The sequence below is a fragment of the Pinus tabuliformis genome, chromosome 7, assembly GCF_031772625.1.
Source record: "Pinus tabuliformis cultivar Carrire ecotype Pingquan chromosome 7, CPIR1, whole genome shotgun sequence".
In the NCBI taxonomy this organism is placed as follows: Eukaryota; Viridiplantae; Streptophyta; class Pinopsida; order Pinales; family Pinaceae; genus Pinus; species Pinus tabuliformis.
Genome location: NC_142293.1, coordinates 1,487,954,126 through 1,487,973,629, shown reverse-complemented (window position 1 = coordinate 1,487,973,629; position 19,504 = coordinate 1,487,954,126). Strand labels below are relative to the sequence as shown.

General features: G+C 38.2%; 1 protein-coding gene across 1 annotated transcript; it reads left to right on the top strand.

The window, feature by feature from the left end:
• The first annotated feature begins 12,452 nt into the window (after positions 1-12,452).
• Positions 12,453-19,269, top strand: LOC149253463 (ABC transporter B family member 15-like). The gene is made up of 8 exons (XM_089456843.1): positions 12,453-12,803; positions 12,892-12,946; positions 13,205-13,383; positions 14,090-14,550; positions 15,132-15,672; positions 16,234-17,157; positions 17,654-18,648; positions 18,776-19,269. The coding sequence occupies exons 1-8, from the start codon at positions 12,561-12,563 to the stop codon at positions 19,137-19,139; spliced, it is 3,762 nt and encodes a 1,253-aa protein (XP_089312969.1). The 5' UTR covers positions 12,453-12,560; the 3' UTR covers positions 19,140-19,269.
• The last annotated feature ends 235 nt before the right edge of the window (positions 19,270-19,504 follow it).

Here is a 19,504-nt window from a genome sequence, read left to right as displayed (position 1 = left end):
ATTTATCTCTATTGTAGTAACAAAGGTAGTTCCAGTCGATGTGATCATCTAAGGGTTCATTATAGTATCCAATACAATCTCTTTCTTTGTAGTCACTGATCAAGCCTTGGCAGGGCTCTTAGCATATCATTTTCTTCTCTCCTGCATAATCTTATAGTGGACCTGATCAAAATTCAATCTAGTACGGTTTAGTACGTCTTCTTCTTCCTTGTATGGGATGCCCAATTCTTTGAGTGGAAGGTTTCCACCAGTAATTTGGGTGGATGGAGGAATGTCCAATGGAGAAAGATCAATCTCCATCCTGAACCCCTGACCCTATTGTTGGTTTAAGGTGATCGAGTTCAACATTCTTATTGAGCTCCTCCTGTTGCCTCTTGATTTCCTCCTCTTCTAGCCTCCTTTTATGTTCTTCTGATTTTCTCTTTTCCTTTTCCTCTTCTTCTTGTTTTCCTTTGAATTATTCTTCTTCTTTTTTTATGTTGGTCAGTTTCCCGTGATTTTCGTTCTACCTCTTCCTTCCTGAGTCATTCATGGACCTTTAGGTACTCGACTGCTAAGGAGAGGGAGAGGAGAGGGCCGCCATCGAGAGGTGGGCTGGTCAATTAACCGAGCGAGGGCTGGTCAACCAAAGCGTAATGAAATCTCTCATATCGGTTTCTGAATGAGGGAGATTCCGAGCATATATTATATATGTCATTATCAGTCGAGTCACTAACGTACCTGGGCATGGTGGTAGTTAGTTATATATGAGCATGTAGTAGTTTGGGAAAGCCGTGTGCAATGAGAATTGCAAGCACAGTTTGGGGAGAGATTTCTCGCTCTTACTGATACTGAAGAGCAGATCATCCACTCCATCCGACGAGCTCCAGGTTCGAGTCATCTTCCTCCTTCCTAAGTTGTTCCTCTTCCTCTTACTTTCTCTTCATGTTGCTATTGTTGGAGTTACCCAACCTGCTAGCCTCTTGTCCCTTGAGATAGTTTAAGCTCTTCCTCCCTCTTTCTCCTTATCTCATGCTTCTTCTTGGAAAGAGATGCATTCTTTTCCTTTAGGCTTTCTTTATCTTTTTTCCCTCTTTCTCATCCAATGGATCTTCTGAGTCATTGATTTTATTTTCTTCTTTTTTCCCTTGTCTTTTGTTGCTCTTTCTCTTTTTTAAGTGTTGTTTCTCTTTCTTGCACGATTATTCTTTCTTGAGATGTTTGGATTTATCATCCTCCTTTCCTTACTATTCACTTGGCCTTAATTCCCTCAGATCATTGTAACAATTTCTGAATTTATCTTCATGACTAGATGTTTGTTGTGAACATATGAAAGATTGAAACCTGTTTTCTTGTAATTTGTTGCCAAAATCCCCTTTGGGTCATACCTATGTTGATCCAAATCCACAAAGAATAATATTTTCATTTCTTCAGCTTCTGCTTCGGCCTCCTTGAAATTCTTGAGGGTGCATGCTCCAATAGTCAAAGGGAAGTAGGGAAAAGACTTTTTCTTGCCTTTTTTAGTGTTTTAGAGAACCCTATAGTAATATGATAACAAACCTCCTTCAGGGGAAACCTTTCTCTCACCAACCTGAGGAGAGCATGGGGGCCTTATATGAGCCAAAATTCTAATGAAGGTTCCTTCTTAGATGGGAAACTAGCCTGCCACTCTAACAATTGTTTCCTTAGCTCTCTTGGACATGAAAGGAGCATCTTCCCTGAAGAGTAATTGGTACAAAGGGGAAATAAATGACTCAGAAGTGATTTCATGCATACTCTTCTAGTCTAGGTCCCAAAGATATTACAATGAAGGTGCACATGCTTTAACATCTAAAGGTTCCAGTTATATCTCCACCCCTCAAAATGACATCTTGCACATACTGGATCCATGAGATATGATGCCATATAAAATGATGACAATTGGTCCTTCTTTGGGTTCCTTGCTGCCTATATATTGGATCTCAGGTGAAGCCAAAATTCTTTCCTAATTGAAAATAGTTCCTCTGGTAGCAATCATGTACATATTAGTGACCCATGTTATAAGAAAGATGTCGATATCTGACCTTCCATATAATTGGTTCATGATTACTACCAAACACTGATAGACTTTCTTAAGGCCCTATGTTCTGTATACCTGATCAGCCTTAACCCAAAACTTGGATGGTTCTTGCAACCATGACTTTAGAATAACTTTGTTTGACATTTGCAAGTTTGGTAGTCACCTAGTGTTGAAGGATTATTCTTACTCTAGTAGCTAATAGTATACGACAATATCTCTGGCATTGAAAGAAGTGAAATATTTTCCTATGTGACTCTTTATAAACTATCAGTATGTATCAATGTTTAGTACTATCCAGTCAATGGTTTTTGCACATGGGAGGAATGGTGGATGCATGGCCACTTTATGAAGGCATGACCTGTTGATGTTGATGTAAACTTTGAAGTCCTCTTGATTCTGGGGTATATCTTGTTTTGAGAACTTTGAATAGATTTCAAACCATGAGAGCTTGGTGGTTTTGTTGACATCTCATGTCGTGTCACTGTAAATTGGTGGTGGGAGTCCTTTTGGAATTTCTTGGATGTTTCTCTCTGCACTTTTGTGGGAAGTTTTGACCACCAGAGGCACAATATCTCTAGAGAAATATGATATCAGCATAAAATACATATAAATGTAACTTGAAATTTCAAAAAATAAATGCCAAGGTGAGAACAATGACATAAATAATAATAACCAAAGAAATGATCATGAACCAAACTTTCGGAATGTGAGGAGTAGGACTAGTAATATTGAGCCTAGAATAGGTTTAAGGGGCGGTCGCTAGGTCTTATAATTTTAGGCATCGCAAACTTAAATGGGAATAAAATGGAGACTTCATGACTTGGTAGCTTTGAAAAACTAAAGGTCACTAGGTCGCGAAATTAGGGAGGTCACTAGGTTGCGAGATTAGGGAGGCTGCTAGGTCGCAGATTTAGGGGAAGTCACCAGGTTACAGATTTGAGCCTGTCTTGTTTCTTAGAAGTGAAACCTAGCTTCCTATAATAGGTTGAGGTGAAAATGAAATACAAGAGGTGGTCACGCTTGTTGGACTCCCTTGTAACCCCTATGGGTACCCCTTCGAGTAGTAGCGCATTAGACAGAACCGTGTACGGACTGTCTTCCAAGTAACTTATGGGTATATCGGAATCCCCCTAGCTCCTCTGCAACCTCGCCATAGATAAACCGTCGGCCATCTTGCTGCTACAGTACACCGAGAACAGCACTCGGAGAGATTACTCACCCGTACGATAAGGTAGTCGGGTTGTACGACTAAGGGTACGGTTGATCCTCCTTAGTTAGAGCCCTGAAACATTGGGCGGAGTACTATTATCAGACCCTTATGTATATTGCGATCTGTAGCACCTGACACTCCTCGAGACCATAGTTCCCTTTTCTATCTGGGGATCACACATCATCTCTGCCAGATCAGCACGCAAAGAGGTGCAACAGCAGCAGACATCAGTCCTGCAGTTTCAGACCAGCCATTCCGATCTATTAGATCCATCAGATCTGCAGCAATAGTCTGTTCCACCACCCAGAGATATTCGATCTGCCATTCAGATCTCTTAGTTCCACCAGATCTAAGTAGTTGCGTGGGGTTCCTATATCGGGGTATAATTTTCGCAGGACTTTTGGCAGCATTGACATTTTGAGGATTTGGCGACTGCAGTATTCATAAGGAAGGAGTAAAACTCCATTAGGAGTTTTTAGAAAAAAAATAAAATAAAATAATAAATAAAAAAAATAATAAATAAAAATAAAATTAATTAATTAATTAATTAAAATCTGAGATCTCCCAGGGCGCTTATTGGTGATCTAGCCCATCAGAATCAGGACGACGAGTTGAGCACGGTGGTACCATTCAATTCTTAGTGAAAAAAAAATTTTAGGCGGTCCCAATTTTCAATAACATCAGGTCGGTGCATGGTAGAAGCTAGAGCTCAAGCTATGGCCAATGAAAGGATGGACAAACTTGAAGAATCCTTGCAATCCCTCCGAATTCAGCTTGACCGACTAAATAGCATGATCCCGAGCATAATCCCGAAGGGCAAGGAGGAAGCCCACGAGGAGGAGTATAATGGCAATGGACATAGTGAGGATGAGTCTAGCCACTCTCCTCACGTCTGGCGCACCCACCAACAATTTCGTCAGCGACCTCCCAAGTTGGATATGCATAAATTTGACAGTTTTCACCCGGCAGCATGGATAGCACAAATGGAGTAGTATTTCAATCTGAATAACATCTTAGATGATGAGACTCAGCTTATGGTGGGGAGCATGTACTTGGACAATGAAAGGTGGCAATGGTGGGAATGGCATCAACGTTGCAATGGACCTTTTCGGGCTTTGACCAAATTCAAAAAATCTCTTACATACCGCTTTGACCAGGAATCTTATTTTTTGGGTCGTCTTACTAAGCTTCGACAGACTGGCATAGTGGATGAATATATTACAGCCTTTGAAGCCTTAGCCTTCCATACTTGGGGTCTCTCAGATTTGTTCTACACAGAATGTTTTATCAGCGGTCTTAAAGAAGCCATAAAATCCCAAGTCCTACTGCACCACCCTCCCACATGGATGGAGGCTTGCAAGGTAGCTCGTAACGTGGAACGTGCATTAGCAGCCCAGTATAGTTGCCCAACTTTCTCCGCTAAAGGTCGGCCCCCACAGGCTCCTAACACAACTCAAACACTTAAGGTCCAAAACGTGTCACCTGCAGAAATGGCCGAAAGAAGAATGCAAGGATTATGTTACTACTGTGATGAAAAATACTCCCCAGGTCATAAATGCAAGGAGCCGAAATTTTTTCAAATTGATGCCACTAACTGCAGCTCATCAGAGGAAGATCCACCACTTAAGGAGCATGAGGCGCTAGAAGAGGACAACCAAAAGGACAATGTCTCTGACGAACCAGTTATTTCGCTGCATGCTTTGGTAGGGATTTCTTCACCTCAAACTCTCAAAATCAGAGGTTTTATTAAACATCGCCCAGTAGTAGTCTTGATTGATAGTGGAAGTACACATAATTTCATCCATCAAAAAGTTGTGGAAGGAGTGCATTGTTTTGTACAAGCAGTTTCTAACTTCCAAGTCCAAATTGCAGATGGGGGCACAATGAAATGTGATGGCCGTTGTGAAAATGTCAAACCTCAAATGGGGGATTATCAGTTGAAAACCCACATGTTTGCCATACACATTGGAGGATGTGACATTGTCCTCGGCGCTGAATGGCTCCGCACTCTTGGGCTAATCACAATGGATTTCCAGGAGTTATATATGAGTTTTAAGCAGAACAACTCCACACATACCCTCCGTGGACTCCAGGCGGGAGCTCCCTCTATCATCAGCTCGCATAGGATGGAAAAATTGCTAAAAAAGGGCCATCATGGAGTTATAGGTCAATTTAGTGCCATCCAGGTAATCGAAACCAAGTCGCTGCCGATTCATCCTGAGATGTAACAGATTTTAAATAACCATCTGCCGGTCTTTGACAAGCCTCATGAGCTTCCACCCTCGAGAGGGGAACATGATCATAGCATCACCTTGGTTCCAGGGGCCCAACCCCCAAATGTGCGCCCATACAGATATCCGTTCACTCAAAAGAATGAAATAGAAAAAATAATCAAGGAACTTTTGGAAGCAGGTGTCATTCGTCCCAGCATTAGTCCTTATTCATCACTGGTGGTCATGGTGCTCAAGAAAGATGGGGAGTGGCGGATGTGTCCAGACTTCGGGGCCCTCAATAAGTTGATAGTCAAAGATAAATTTCCTATTCCGGTGGTTGACGATTTGCTGGATGAACTCAATGGGGCTCAATTCTTCACTAAGCTGGATCTTCGCTCGAGCTACCACTAAATTCGCATGAAGGAAGTTGACATTCCAAAGACTACTTTCAGAACTCATGAAGGCCATTATGATTTCTTGGTCATGCCATTCGGTCTTTGTAATGCCCCCTCTACTTTTCAGAGCCTTATGAAACACATTCTCAAACCATATCTCAGGAAATTTGTCCTTGTCTTCTTCGATGACATCCTCATCTATAGTTGCACTTGGGCCACACATCTTCAACATGTAGATCTACTCTTGCAACTGCTTCGCAAGCATAAATTATTTGTCAAGATGTCCAAGTGTTCGTTTGGCATGGAAGAAGTTGAGTATTTGGGCCACATTGTGGGGTGTGAAGGTGTCAAGGTGGACCCCGAAAAGATCCAGGCAATGAAGGATTGGCCTCAACCTAAGACCTTGAAGATCTTGAGAGGATTTTTGGGTCTCACAGGCTATTATTGTAAATTTGTCTGCAACTATGGTCACATAGCGAAGCCCCTCACTCAACTCCTGAAGAAAAATTCATTCTTCTGGAATGAGGAAGCACAACAGGCATTTACAGCTCTAAAAAATGCCATGTGTTCCACTCTAGTCTTAGCACTACCTGACTTCACCAAATCTTTTGTCATTGAATGTGATGCTTCGGGTACAGGTATTGGGGCGGTCTTAATGCAAGAAGGGCGACCTTTGGCCTTCACAAGCCAACAACTAAGTGGGAAGAATCTGGGCCAATCTACCTATGAGAAGGAAATGATGGCCATCTTACATGCAGTAGAGACCTAGCGACCTTACTTATTGGGGCGACGATTCCAAATCCGCATAGATCATCACAGTCTTAAATATTTTTTGGAGCAACGCCTATCCTCCCCACAAAAAAATAAATGGATCGCCAAAATGCTTGGATATGATTATGAGATCATTTACAAGAAAGGGAAAGAAAATAGTGTAGCAGATGCATTATCTCGCCAATTTGAGGAGGAAAGTACTCTGCTAGCAATTTCCCTCCCCATTCCAGAATGGATTGAAGAGGCTCACAGGGAATGGTTTTCACATCCCGGGCTCTCCCAACTCATTTCTCAATTGCAGGTAGATCCAAATTCCACCAAGGGCTACTCGTGGCAGGATGAGATTCTTCGCTACAGGGACAGAGTCGTAATAGCACCAACATCCACCCTCAAAAGTCACATTTTGGCAGAATTGCACTCATCCCCCATTGCAGGACATTTAGGCTTTCAGAAGATGTATGCTCGCACCAGAAGATCATTTTTTTGGACAGGCATGAAAAAGGACATCCTTACTTTCGTAGCAGAATGTGATGTCTGTCAACGCCACAAAGGGGAGACCGTCAACACACCAGGCACATTACGACCGTTGCCCATCCTGGCATCAATTTGGACAGAGGTTTCTATGGATTTCATTATAGGTCTTCCAAAGTGAGGAAACAAGTCAGTCATCATGGTGGTTGTGGACAGACTTTCGAACTATGCTCATTTCTGCACCCTACCCCACCCGTTTACACCAACTTTGGTCTCTCAATCTTTCATGGATCAGATCTTCAAATTACATGGCATGCCCACTTCTATTGTGTCTGATCGCGACCCGATCTTCACCAGTAAGTTTTGGCAGGAACTCTTCAGCATACAAGGCACTCAACTAAAACTCAGTACTTCCTATCATTCGCAAACGAATGGTCAAACTGAAGCGGTCAACAAATTTCTGGAAACCTACCTTAGGTGTTGCACTTCTGAAAAGAAACATCTTTGGGTACAGTGGTTACCTCTGGCTAAATGGTGGTATAACACCAACTATCATGCCACCACCAAAATGACTCCCTATGAAGTAGTATATGGTCAACTTCCTCCTTCCCCTACTTCTTATATCAAGGGGTGCTCAAAAGTACAAGCAGTGGATCAACTCCTACAACACCGCGCAACCATGCTCGCCCATCTTAGAGAGAATCTTCATCAAGCTCAAAACCGCATGAAGCAACAGGTAGACCAACATCGCTCAGAGCGCCAATTTCAAGAAGGGGATCATGTCTTTTTGAGGCTGCAACCATATAAGAAAACATCACTCAAAGACAAGGGTTGTCAGAAACTATCCCCAAAATTCTACAGACCATATCAAGTACTTCAGCACATTGGAGAAGTGGCTTACAAGTTGGCTTTGCCACCTACTGCAAAAATCCATCCAGTTTTCCATGTCTCATGCCTCAAGAAAGTGATTGGGAACAATTGCAGAATTCAAACCAGTTTACCTAAATTGGACGAAGAAGGGTCAATCTGGCTCCAACCTGAATAGGTCCTAGACACATGAGACAAGCACCTGCGGGGCTGCATGATTAGGGAAGTCCTCGTCAAGTGGAAAGACACCTCTCCGGAAGATGCAACTTGGGAACCAGACGCTATTCTTCAACAGTTTCTGCAGCTTCAGCCTTGAGGACAAGGCTAGTCTTAAGGGGGAGGGCATGTTAGGGTCCCACCCTAACCCCCTTATTTATGTAATGGGATCGAGTCATAGTCAAGAGTCAATAAAGCCCATATTAATAATTGTAAGTGGTTAACCCGCAATTAATGACGGGACCACAGTTAGTTACAAATGGGTCGTAGTATTAGATAGACGGTATTAATAAAACCCATGGTATTGCATGTACGAGTCATATATAAAGGATAGAGATGCCCTGCGAGGAGCATCGTGTCTTATTTTGTATCGAGCTCTGCTCTGTTGGAGGTTGCCCCCTCGAAGAGGCCAGTGAACATTGCTTTCTGAATAATAAAATCTTTGCTGTTGTCTCTCACTATTCTATGTTCTGGGTATCTTTCTTCGCATATTCTGTATTTGGGTATCTTTTTGCAGGTTAAGAGCATAACAAGTTATACTATGGTCAACCATAGTCTAAACATAGTTAGCTATTTTAAAACATGGTGAACATGGACAACTATAAACAACCATGGTCAACATATTCAAACAATTGTTAAACATATTCATTTCTATTCAAAACATTGTAAGTGATGTTTAAAAATGGTGAACATGGAAAACCATAATCAACCACGGTCAATCACTATCAAGATCTTAAAATTTTTAGTAATATCAATATTAATTTTAATAATGTTAAGTAATAATATTAATATTACTATTAATATTTTGACGATATAATAGTACTTAAATCTATCCAACGTCACAGTGACATTACAAAAATAGTCAACCACATTTACGAATGTGTTTAACCACGGTTGACTATGTTTAACAATCAACACTCCTCAAGTTGGGTCAAACATAATCATCTATCATTATTACTGATGAATATTAATAGTAAAACATAGTCAACCACATTATTCAAGCATATTCAAAGAAAGTCAAACTTTATTATCAATGTTTAAATAGCTAACCATAATCTTCAACTACAGTCAAACATATTATCCTATTAATATTGGTGATTAATGTTCACAATCAAACATGTTGTGACTTTGGAATGGTACATAAATCTATCTAATGTTTCATTGTTGCAAACATTATCACAATGTGACAATCATTATCGCAATGTTACACTACATTGCAATTTATCTAATGTTGCATTGCAACATTAAAAAACTAGTTAACCACATTTACTAATGTGCTTGACTATGTTAGAATATATTTGTTGACTATGTTTGACCATCAACACTCTTCAACTTCAGTCGAACATAATTTCCTATCATTATTATTGATTAATATTAATAGTGAAGCATAGTCAACCACATTAGTCAACAAAGTAAAAAATAAAAATAAAAATTACATCCATTGTTTAAATTGTTGACCATGATCAAAATTTGTCGCAATGTTATATTACATTGCAATTTATCGAACGTCACATTGTGACATTACAAAATTAGTCAACTACATTTATTATGTGATTGGCTACCTTTGATTATATTCCAAAGAAAACACTCTTCAACTTCGGTTAAAGATAATTAACTATTTATTATTAATTAATATTAATAATTAAACATATTTAACAACATTAGTCAAACAATCTCACCCTCTACAGTTAATGTTTAATTAGTTGACTATGATAAAACGTAGTACCCTATGTTTACCATATTTAACAATAGTGAGCCACGTTCACCATATTTAACATTTAGGCTTATAATATTTAGGTTTGCAAATATTAGATTTTAATATTTGGGTTTATAATATTGAGTTTAAAACTAGGGTTTATCATATAGGGTATTTAAGATATAATGTTTATAATGTTAAAGTTGTAGTGTTTGGGTTTATACTATTAGGTTTTAGAATATCGTGTTTAATATAAGGGTTTATAATGTATGGTTTATAATATTGGGTTTAAAATATTTCGTTTTATAATATTAGGTCTAAAATATTGGGTTTTAATATTAAGGTTTATAATATCAACGAGATGCATAATCACATTAGTAAACATTATAAATCTTAATATTAAAACTCAATATTTTAACCTTAATAATATAAAGCCTAATATTTTAAACCTTATATTATAAACCCTAATATTCTAAACTCTATGTTATAAACCCTAATATATATAAAAACTAAGGAGTCGTCTAATGATGCAGAGAAATTGTCCGGACGACTAAAAGTGGCTAGAATCCGGGCAAAAAAATTTCAAAAAATCTTGTAGAGACACTGTTTGAATCGTGTTTTTGATGGTGGAAATAGATTCAACACCATCAAAAACGTCTAGGACACCTAAAATTTTAAAGTTTAACAACTATAACTTAGATTTACAAAAATCCTTATCGGATTTTCTCTAAATATGACCGGACTTTCCATAACTTTCCAGGCAACTCTTCCACCTTGTTAGACTACACGAAAAACTAATATAAAATCACAATATTATAAACCCTAATATATAAAACCTAATATTATAAACTCAACGTTATAACTTTAATATTTAACCTTATATTTAATATTCAGATTTATAAATCTTTACCCTATACTTAAGAATTATTAATATGGTTGATATATGTTTATTCATTTATATCAAACACATTTATTAATGTGGTTGTACATGTATTTAATATATGTCTATCTAGTCATGATGATGAACCCCACTTGCTGAATTTCTCTTATTATTATTATTATTATTATAAGGTCACAACCCAACTTGCTGAATATAAGGTCACAACCAAGCCAAACACCAAATTGGTGTATAAGACCCCCTTGTTTGTGGGACAAGGGACCCACCTCCTAAGTCTAGGAAGGCATACATACTCTACCCCCTCTGGTTTTGAACCTATGACCTCTTAGGAGGAAACACATGCTCTTAACCATTAGGCCCACTCAAGCTGTATATAATTGTTACGAAAAAATTTTTCTTAATATATTTATCTTTTTATATCAACATATATTTATTAATATAATTGTATTAATTTTTAATATTTATTAATATAATTGTATTAATTTCTATTTGTACTTAAAAAAAATACAAAAATAAAAGTAGAAATATAAACTTTTCATCACGCCTTTAAAATATACTTTCAGTTTTGTCTTTTGCAGAATTAAAAAGTATTAATTTTTTTTTTTAACACATGGTGAATCGGTAACTATCAAGTTTACGGGAGACCCAGGATCAAACCTCATTGCTGCCACTATAACACCAAGAGCATAACCAACCACCTGCAAGTCGAGTATACTAAGATCCTATGATTTTAGCAAGAGCACACCCACGGTAGGGGGGTCCGCCCCTCTAGCCGCCACCACAGCAGGTCACTGTACTCAGTGAGATTTGATCTTCAGTCCTCCCGGGCTTCGCCCATGTGACTTACCGTCAAACGACACATCACTGTACAAAAAGTATTAATTTTAATAAAAAACTAACGCGACGGGAAACGGGCAAATCTAACCTATAGAAAGTATATCCCTAAATTTTTCCATCAATCTTTGTGTTCTCTTATCGCCTTTTATTTTTATAATTTACTATTTTTAAGTTGGACCGACAAGTTTTTGTCAAATTTCAGGACGAACCATTCTTTTACGCTTTCAATAAATATATTGTCATATTGTTGATTCCCATTTAGATTGAATGTTTCGTATAACAATATCTATATTTTTTTAGTAGATGGAAAATTAGAAAAAAAATTATCCATTATTTAATTTTATGTTCGAGTCGAATTTGTGCAGGTTTTTAATATTTGTAACACATATTTTGACTGTGTCATTTCGACTCAGGAATTCGGCCGGCAGAGACCAGAGAGCACGTATTGCTTAATTGTTTATTCGATGAAACTGTCGTTTATCTACTCAATTCTTGATTCTGCAAATCAAGGAATCTTAGCACTAGTTCATTGCAGTCACGTTTGTTGTGCTGTTGCTATTGGATGTTGCTCCTGCATCTTGCGGTCACATTTGTTGTGATCACGAATTCATTACAATAATTTTGTAATGTGGACAAAGTACACCGCGTTCTTGCGGTAACGATGACTGACAGGCCCTTGACCGTATCCTAATCGATGGCCCACTGCAAAGTCAAATGCGACCTGGCACTCCGATAACCCGATTGTACAACTGGGCTTTCACGCATTGAGATCATAATCCTCTCCATATATAGTGGAGAGGTATTGAACGAATTTGGTAGAGACATATCTGACGAATTAGTTTTATCAGTCAATCTGCCCAGAAGCTGATAGCTTGTGGTGAACGAATTTGGTACAGATAGTCATTGTTAGTCATTCTGCGAAGAAGCTTATAGCTCGCGCTTGGCAAGATGGGTAGCAGCGTTAATACAAACACTAATGGAGGTTCAAAAGGCAAAAGCATATCAATGTGGACTATTTTTAAACATTCAGATTTTGCAGATGTTTTCATGATGTTGTTAGGCACCTTGGGTTCCATTGGGGAAGGAACTCTGATACCTGTTGGCAATTTTGTTATCACGAGTTCATTACTAAATATTCTTGGAAATGATCCTCATCTGCAGAATCCTCAATCCGTTGCTAAAATAAACAAGGTTAAAACTTCGATCTATTGTTGCTTTTATTTATTATTTGTATCATTCTCAATGAAAATTGATGGATAGTGGTTTGATCATGATGCAGATATTGCTGAAATTTCTGTACTTGGCTGTGGGAGTATGGTTTGCAGCGTTTTTAGGTATGATTTTAAAGTAAAGGTTAAATAGCATGGTTTTTGATGATTGGCGTGTTGTATTTTCATCTTCTTTTTCTAATATTTTGTTATTTTCATTTGATGCATAAAATGAGATCATGGTAAATTAATGATTAGCTTATTGCATAGTATTTACATATTTCCAATATTTATAATCTCAACTTTACTTATATAAATGAGTGATAAGTTTCAAAATATATGTAACCACTCCATCCATTAAACAATTTTCCTTTTTTGCTGCAGAGGCATTCTGCTGGACAAGGGTCGGAGAAAGAAAGGCATGTTTCTTGCGCAGAGAATATTTGAGGTCTGTTCTTAGGCAGGACGTTGGCTTTTTCCATACCAGAGGCACACACGTCGCTGAGGTGGTCAACAGTGTTTACAACGACACCGTCGTCATACAGGACACCATCAGTGAAAAGGTCTGATTCTGAGAACCCGTCGAAGCGATAATTCCAAGTAATAAAAATGCAAAGGGGTTACCATCGGCCAATAGACGTGTAGAAATAGATAACAGAATCCAAATACCATCATTCTTCACGTTCCTCACAGTCCCTTGAAAGGCGTAAGCCATAAAACCTTATAATGGGCCATTTTACAAATTGAATGTCAAATTTGGTAATGAGCCAAATTCATGACGAAAAAAAAAAACTGGGCCCTCTTATTTTAGTATTTGTAATAATCGTGTTGCGTAAAATTTCGGAGTTTTTCGTTAATTTTGTGATATAATTTTTACTTAGATTGTTATTTTAAATTCACCCGAGCAAAAAGAATATATTAGAAAAATGAAACTGTGTCATAATTCACTCCCAATTCTAAATCCCAAATCCCAATCCTGGTTAGTTCTGGTAGGCTTTCAATTAATTCACGATACTAACTCTCTATTTGATTTAGCAAATATGCCAGCATAAAATGTAAATGTGACCTCCAAGTACAAATAAAAAATTCAAACCCTCTGCAACTGTAAATATTCATCCAATACTGTTATGAATCTTATATGAACAGCCCTTCCCAAAAGTTTTCGAACTCGTAACTATTCAAATCTTATGTGAATTCAATTAGGCTTCTTTGAATGAGTCGGTTATCTGTATTCAATTGTTAAATTCGCTGTATTCGAACGTGTTTCAGGTTCCCAACTTCGTCATGAATTTGGCTTATTTCGTTTCTTGCTATGCGGCCAGTTTTTTTTTGACATGGAAATTGGCGTTGGTGACGTTGCCACTAACCACTTTAGTGATCGTTCCCGGACTGCTATACGGTCGAACTCTGATGAGTCTGGCGAAGAAAATACATGCGGAATACAGTACGTCGAGTATGATTGCAGAGCAAGCAATTTCTGCTATTAGAACTGTTTATTCATTCGTCGGAGAACAGAAGGCTGCGAACAAATTTTCAGCTGCGCTTGACGGAACTGTCAAACTTGGGCTTAGATCGGGCTTTGCGAAAGGGGTTGCTATAGGCGGCAACGCATCAATGTGTTTTGCCTTGTGGTCATTCATGTCATGGTATGGAAGCAAGTTGGTGATAGATCACGAAGCGAGCCCAGGAAACGTTTTCTCTGCAGGCTTCTGTGTCATCTTCGGTGGATTGTAAGTCTTATATTTCTTCATTGCTTCATGGTGTTTTGCATAAATTTGGGAAAAATAAAATATTATTTACTTTAATTTAAAATACTTTAAAGAAAAATAATAGTGATATAAGGATTTTAAGTTATGTGGTGTTTTGTGTGGAGAAAGAGTTTGGATTTCTCACCATTGTATGTGAAATAATGATAGATTTTTTTTTTGGATTCCAAACTTAGACCTATTTCACAAACCATTGTGGGAAATCCTAGTTCAGGTTTAGAATACATAGTTTATGTGAGATTTGGTTGTTCCTAAGTCTCAAGTTCCAACCCTAAGAAGAAGATTGAAAATAGAAGAAGTTCAAACCCTAAAAGAAGATTGAAAATAGAGGTTATTTTGGAGAATTAAATTACCAAAAAAAGAGTTCAATTTTGACTGATCTATTTCACGATCTTTTTAGCATCTTTTATCTGATTGATATGCAATAGTATCTCACTGTGGATTGATTGTTATTTTAAAAATATCAAATGATGTTTGTGTTGAAATATTTACCATTTGATTTGAAAATATTTGAAACCCATTGACATTGATGTTAATCTGACCAGATCTCTGGGGAGCGCGCTTCCAAATCTCAAGTACTTTTCTGAGGCAGCTGTTGCGGCTTCTGGCATATATGAAATGATTGACAGAGTACCAGAGATCGATTCAGACGATATGAGTGGAAAAGTAATGCCAACAGTTTCCGGGGAGATACAATTTCGGAATGTTGCGTTTGCATATCCATCCAGACCTGATAGCCCCATATTTCAGAATTTTTGCCTCACTATTCCTGCACGTCAAACCGTTGCTTTAGTGGGATCCAGTGGTTCTGGAAAATCTACATCCATTTCATTAATAGAAAGGTTCTACGATCCGCTGAAAGGAGAGATTCTTCTGGATGGAGAGAATATTAAGAACCTTCAACTGAAATGGCTACGCAGCCAAATTGGGTTGGTTAGTCAAGAGCCTACTCTCTTTGCTACCACTATTCGCGAGAATATATTATTTGGAAGAGATGATGCGACGATGGAGGAAATCATTTCGGCTGCAAGAGCTTCCAATGCCCACGATTTCATCAGGCAACTCCCAAACGGCTATGAGACGCAGGTTCTATACTATATCTTCTTAAACAAGCAGAATCCCTGTCTATCCTATTAATGTCATTGTTTTGAGGTATAGAAGGGGAGGAATGGTGGAATATTTTGTTAATGTAATCTATCTTTATTTAAATGCGAGATTTCAGAAATTTTTTGGAATCTCATTAAAAGGAACTAGGTTAATTACATCGCCCGTCTTTATCTCTTAAATTGACACCTCTTTATATTCGAAACTATTTTTTAAATTTACAATCAAATAAAAATTTGTAATTGTTAAGCCAATTAAGTTTACATAATATGTCCTCTTTGTCTGAGTTTATGAGATATAATAGCTTTTAAAAGTTATTTTAAAATATTATTCTTATTGTTTGATAGCTAGGTATCTTATATTGAATATAGTTTTGGAAAATAACTATAGTCTTAGAAAGGTGAATGTTTAACCTTTTTTCTTAAATCTATCACTTCAGCGTACTGAGTGACATTTCCACCCTAGATTCATTACAGTATTTTTAACAAAATGGTGCAACATTGAATTTTCATTACCTGACACAGCAAGGTTGCAAAAACGCAGGTAGGAGACCGTGGCTTGCAGATGTCAGGAGGGCAAAAGCAGAGAATAGCCATAGCAAGAGCGATGCTGAAAAATCCTTCAATCCTATTATTAGACGAGGCGACGAGTGCTCTCGACGCGGAATCAGAGCACATTGTTCAGGATGCACTTCAACAAGCTTCTATTGGGCGCACAACGGTGATTGTGGCTCATCGTCTCTCCACTATTCAAGGAGCTGATAAAATAGCAGTGGTAAAAAATGGTGAAGTCATCGAGTTCGGTGGGCACCATGAGTTGTTTAAGAAGCCAGATGGAGCATATGTAGCATTGTGGCAGACACAAGAGAAGGCGGCACCGTCTAATTCATTAATGCAAGCTAGAACGAATAGCCGCAACTTCAGCCGCAACTTCAGCCGTAACCTCAGCCGTAACCTCAGCCAAAGCCTCGGTAGGATGAGGTCATATGCTAGTTCTCGTTGCGACAGTATTGTATCGGACGGTTTTATGTCGGACCTGCAACTAGACGTTCAGGATGCAGAGAAAAGATACCCAGCATCTCCTTCGTTTAAGAAATTGCTCGTATTAAGTGCCCCTGAATGGAAAAGAACTGTGATGGGCTGTTTAGGCGCTCTTGGATATGGTGTTATCCAAATAGTATATTCTTTCACTCTAGCGAAAATGGCTTCTACACTGTTTGTGACAGACATACACAAACTGAAATCTGAAGTCAGAATTTATTGCATCGCCTTTGTAGGGCTTGCACTTGTTGCTTTTATAACTAATTTGATGCAACATTATAACTTTGCAATGACGGGCGAGTTTCTATCAAGAAGGATCCGGCAAAGAATGTTTTTGAAAATTCTTACATTCGAAGTGGGTTGGTTCGATCTGGACGAAAATTCCAGTTCAGCAGTTTGCTCAAGGCTGGCCAAAGAAGTTAATACCGTAAGTATTCCCATTCCTCTTATAAACTGTTAGCTTCTTTTTATAGGGTTAGATGGTATAGATTTTCAGAATATTTTGAGTTATGTTTTAAACTATATTGGTTGAGATCACAATTTTCTGTGGTTAAATTTAACTTGATTGAAGATTTCAGGGTATTTTGAAATCCTTAAAGAGTGGGGTAAAACAATATGTTTTTGACCTCATTTCATAGGATTCCTACAACTGTAATGGAGATAAAAATGACTCATTTTGTATCACAACCACAACTTGTTTGTACTTTTCTGTATTCACCCCTATCCATATCATTCCGAAATCTGCAATGAATATAAAAATGACTCATTTTGTTTCATATCCCCAAATTGTATTTGTAGATATGATGGAATTTACAATCCAGTTAGATTTTGAATTATCTTTTCAACCATTCTGGTTGCTACAACAATTTTTCAGAATTATATCGTTTTACATCTAAACAAGTTTTATATATATATATATACAGGTGAAATCCTTGGTTTCGGACCGTTTTTCACTATTAGTGGAATGTGTCTCTGGAATACTCGTCGCATTCATTCTAGGATTAGCCTTATCATGGCGACTTGGTATCGTCTTGATCGGTCTGCAGCCGTTGCTGGTTATTTGTTTCTACACTAGAAAAGTTCTCCTTCAGGCCATCTCGCGTAAATCTGCAAAAGCACAGGTTCAAGGAAGCCAAGTGGCCTCAGAATGTTTTACGCATCACAGCACCATTGCAGCCTTTTGCTCTCAGGAGAAAGTTATTGACTTATTTGACTCCACACAGGCAAGCCCACACCAGGAGATTAAGAAACAGTCATGGTACGCAGGAATCGGCCTGGGAACAAGCCAGTTTATCACACTATGCTATGTACCTTTTGTGTACTGGTATGCGGGAAAACTTATGAAGAGTGGAGATTTAAGTTTCTCTGTATTTTTGTTGAGCTACTTTATTTTTCTTAGAACCGGTCGAATGATAGCAGACGCAGGAAGTATGACCTCGGACCTGGCCAAGGGATCTCAAGCTGTGTCATCTGTGTATGAAATTCTGGGTAGAAACAGCCTTATTGACCCAGACAATGAGGGTGAGAGTTGTGATGAAGTCCGAGGTGCTGTAGAGGCCAAACATGTAGATTTTGCTTATCCATCTCGTCCCGAGGCTGTTATCTTAAGCGATTTCTGCCTTAAAATCAGTGCGCGCAGTCACTTTGCTCTAGTTGGAAGAAGCGGGTGTGGTAAGTCCACCATCATTGGACTGATAGAGAGATTCTACGATCCACTGAATGGGAAGTTACTCATAGATGGCCGAGATATCAGGAGCTTCAATTTGCGGTCTCTGAGAAAACATATAGCTCTTGTAGGGCAGGAGCCAACTCTGTTTGCTGGGAGCATCCGGGAGAACATTGCCTATGGTAAAGAGAACGCAACTGAGGCGGAGATAGTAGAGGCTGCCAAGGCTGCCAATGCCCATGAATTCATTTCGTAAGTAAATTTTAGGAAATTTTATCAATGAAACTATTATTATCTCTATATATCTATTCTTGAAATCTACCCAAATTCTTGTTAAGTCGTTTCAATAAATAATATGTATTGTGAATATATATTTCAGGGGCTTGAAAGATGGATATGAGACCGATGCAGGGAACAGGGGGGCGCAGTTGTCTGGTGGGCAAAAGCAGCGAATAGCGATAGCACGGGCAATTATAAAGAATCCCCGCATCTTGTTGTTGGACGAGGCAACCAGTGCATTGGATTCTCACTCGGAGAAGGTGGTTCAACAGGCATTAGATAAAGTGATGGTGGGAAGAACGAGCATCATTGTAGCGCATCGGCTGAGCACAATTCAGAATGCAGACTGTATAGCAGTTTTTGAGAATGGGAAGGTTGTAGAGAAAGGAAGTCATTCCGAGCTCTTGCGCAAAGGGGAAGGCGGTGCATATTTTGGTCTGGTTAAACTTCAGCAGCGACAGTAGGGAATTGTACACATTCTGAATGGTTTCATTTGCAGCACTCCAGCAATTGCCTTGAGAGTAGGGATATCTACTGTTTTCGCAACAGAAAGTTACAAAATTACATATTTTAATTGTTAATAATTCTCTGTTGTATTGGAACTGGTATCTTTCCAAAAGGAAACCTTGATAATATTTTTACCATTTTAATGAAAATATATCTTTTTTCTATTATTTGCGAATATTTGAAGTCCAAAATCTTTATAATATTTTTTAGTAATTAATAATTTATAAATATCATTTTACACATTACTAATTCATTATTTAAATAATATAATTTTCTTTATTTTATATATATATTCAAAATATTTATTAATAATTAGATATTA

What these genes read in the sequence shown, in the direction of transcription:
- LOC149253463 (XM_089456843.1), top strand. Translation starts at nt 12,561, where the DNA reads ATGGGTAGCAGCGTTAATACAAACACTAATGGAGGTTCAAAAGGCAAA. An exon ending in CCGTTGCTAAAATAAACAAG is followed by an intron (nt 12,804 to 12,891) that starts GTTAAAACTTCG and finishes ATCATGATGCAG; the next exon opens with ATATTGCTGAAATTTCTGTA. An exon ending in ATGGTTTGCAGCGTTTTTAG is followed by an intron (nt 12,947 to 13,204) that starts GTATGATTTTAA and finishes TTTTTGCTGCAG; the next exon opens with AGGCATTCTGCTGGACAAGG.